Source organism: Suncus etruscus, chromosome 13 (genome assembly GCF_024139225.1).
Source record: "Suncus etruscus isolate mSunEtr1 chromosome 13, mSunEtr1.pri.cur, whole genome shotgun sequence".
Classification (NCBI taxonomy): Eukaryota; Metazoa; Chordata; class Mammalia; order Eulipotyphla; family Soricidae; genus Suncus; species Suncus etruscus.
The window spans coordinates 46,307,750-46,310,132 of NC_064860.1; the positions used below are offsets into that span (position 1 = coordinate 46,307,750).

At 37.6% G+C, this 2,383-nt stretch overlaps 1 protein-coding gene across 1 annotated transcript; it reads left to right on the top strand.

Moving 5' to 3' along the window:
- Nucleotides 1-458: 458 nt before the first annotated feature.
- On the top strand, nt 459-1,205 carry LOC126026094 (keratin-associated protein 24-1). The gene has a single exon (XM_049785812.1). The coding sequence runs from the start codon at nt 459-461 to the stop codon at nt 1,203-1,205; it is 747 nt and encodes a 248-aa protein (XP_049641769.1).
- The last annotated feature ends 1,178 nt before the right edge of the window (nt 1,206-2,383 follow it).

The window sequence follows — 2,383 nt, forward strand, 5'->3', positions numbered from 1 at the left end:
TGATTTCTGAAAAGAGAATCAAATGCTGTAGTATTTTCAGTACTAAATGGAGTAGGAAAGTACAAGTTCCTTATTTAACTTGAATCCTTATGAACCTTTTAGTAATCATGCCAGAGAAGTCCATAGACACATGAACTCTTGTTAACCATTGATTGGCAGACAAGTGTTGATCTATGACCAGTAAAATCACTATTCTCCAAAGCTATGGTCTGAAGATGATGAGTTATGGGTGATGGTCAAAGTGGCAGTTATAGCTTCTTTGAAGAATCAAAATAAAGTTATGTTTATGAGTGTGAAGACATCAGAAGCTGTAGCTAAACAACACCCTAATGAGATGTTGCTGTAGTCTTGTCCCAGACAAAGAAGGAAGTGTGGAGACCTGCAGACAAACCCTGAGGAAGATATAAAACGGCCTTGGGTCACCGCCACGCACATTTATAGCAAAGCCGTCGCTGAGCATGCATTCGGATTCCATGTCTTTTCTGAGCTCTTCTGGGGACTACAGTGGAGCATCTTACAGAACCTATTGCTACATCCCCTTGAATTCAGCTGCTCTTTGCACTAGTGAGATAAATCCCAACTTTGGGCTCTGCTTACCCAGCCGCCACCAAGGAAATCTCTGGCTCTTAGACAACTGCCAAGAATCCTATGGTGAAGCACCCAGCTGTGAATCTCTTAGCTGCGAGGTCAAGACTGACATTCCAATTTGTGATGCGTCAAATTTCTGTGTTCCCTGCAACTCTCCAGCAGTAGGTAAAGTCTGCATTGCCTGTGAAACGACCAACACGGGACCCATCCCCTGCGGTAACCCAGGGACTCACAACAAAGGGTATGTACCTAATTGCTACCCAACCAGCCTCCGTGCTACTAAAGTCAGCCATATGCCTGCCAATGGCTCAAAATACTTTGGGCATCTTAATCGCTTATCCAAGAATTTCCAACCCCTAAACCACTACAGACTGGGTGGTTTCGGGTATAGAAGCTATGAGAACCTGGGCTTTACTCCATCTTGTTTTATCTCCAGCCGCTATCAACCAAGAAACTATGATCTAAGGAAGAATTTTCAATATTCAAATTATGGGTCAATGAGGCCCCAACCACTGAGCTATTTTCCTAGAAACTTCCGATCTCTGAGCTGTTTACCAAGTACCTTCCCCCCTCTGCGGTATTTATGCAGTGGTTGTAGACCTCTGGGTTCTTACTAATCCAGTCATTGCATTTACTGGCTGCTGGGCTTTATCCAATGCAGCAGATTCACTAAGTAATCATTTCTCTAAGATTTATTGAATTACTTTATATGCCTTAAGGATCTTGTTATAGTAACCTCAAGTATAACTCATGGACTTACTAACCACAACCTTCGTCACCTACTACTCTATTTTTTTCCTCTTGCGCTGTGAATGTCCTTTGTGTTAAAGACAGATGCTGAAGATTCTGAGACAATGGAAACACTGAAGAGATTCCATATGGAATATGGAAATCAAACCCCTTATTAGCTGCCACCATCACTTGGATGCCAGTATGATTACCAGCTACCTTTCTTGGCAAAATTGTGCCTCCTTATTTTACTGCTGATCCAGCACAGTTTTCATATTGTTTTGCTTTCTCTCACTGGACTTGTTGACTGTCTGCAAGAATCTTAGCAAAGCTGAAAGAAAGCCAAGTTCTAAATAAATTTCTGTGAGTTATTTTTATCCACTATCTACTGACTGCACATAAGATAATTGACGTGTCCACAAGGAATTCAAAATTAGAAGATCATCAGCAAATATACTCTTCTCAAGAAATCATAATATATATGATAATATAGTACCAGATGGCACTCAGCTATTGTCTTCAATGCCTAAGCAAGAACCTCAGGAATAGGAGAAAGCACAAATTGTTTATTTACTAGTAGGAAAATAATTTTGTATACTTTTTCAGATTTGGATAGTCTGTGTTCATTATATTCACTAGAATCACTATTTTCTGCTGTCATATCTAATGTTAAGTTATTGCTCACTTATTCTGAAAATAGTCTACAAAAGATTCATAGCTAATAAACACATTTCTATTGAAGAATAATTATTTTCATCATATTTTATTTTATGTATACTTAAGTTTCATCATTTTTCTGGACCATATGCATAAAGCGTTATAAAAGTGATGGTTTCCGCCATTTAGTTCACTGTATAAATTAAAAATATAAAGAAACTAGAATATTAATTCCAAATATTCTAAATTATTGTTTTATTCTTTAATGTATTAAATGATAAATAGGCTTCTTACAATATTTATAACATGCCTCTCTATAGAATGAGGAAAATATTTACAACATATAAAAATCTACTACAAATATATGAAGTATTAAATGTAGGTATAGTTCCCTGACACATATATATTT

What these genes read in the sequence shown, in the direction of transcription:
- LOC126026094 (XM_049785812.1), top strand. Translation starts at nt 459, where the DNA reads ATGCATTCGGATTCCATGTCTTTTCTGAGCTCTTCTGGGGACTACAGT.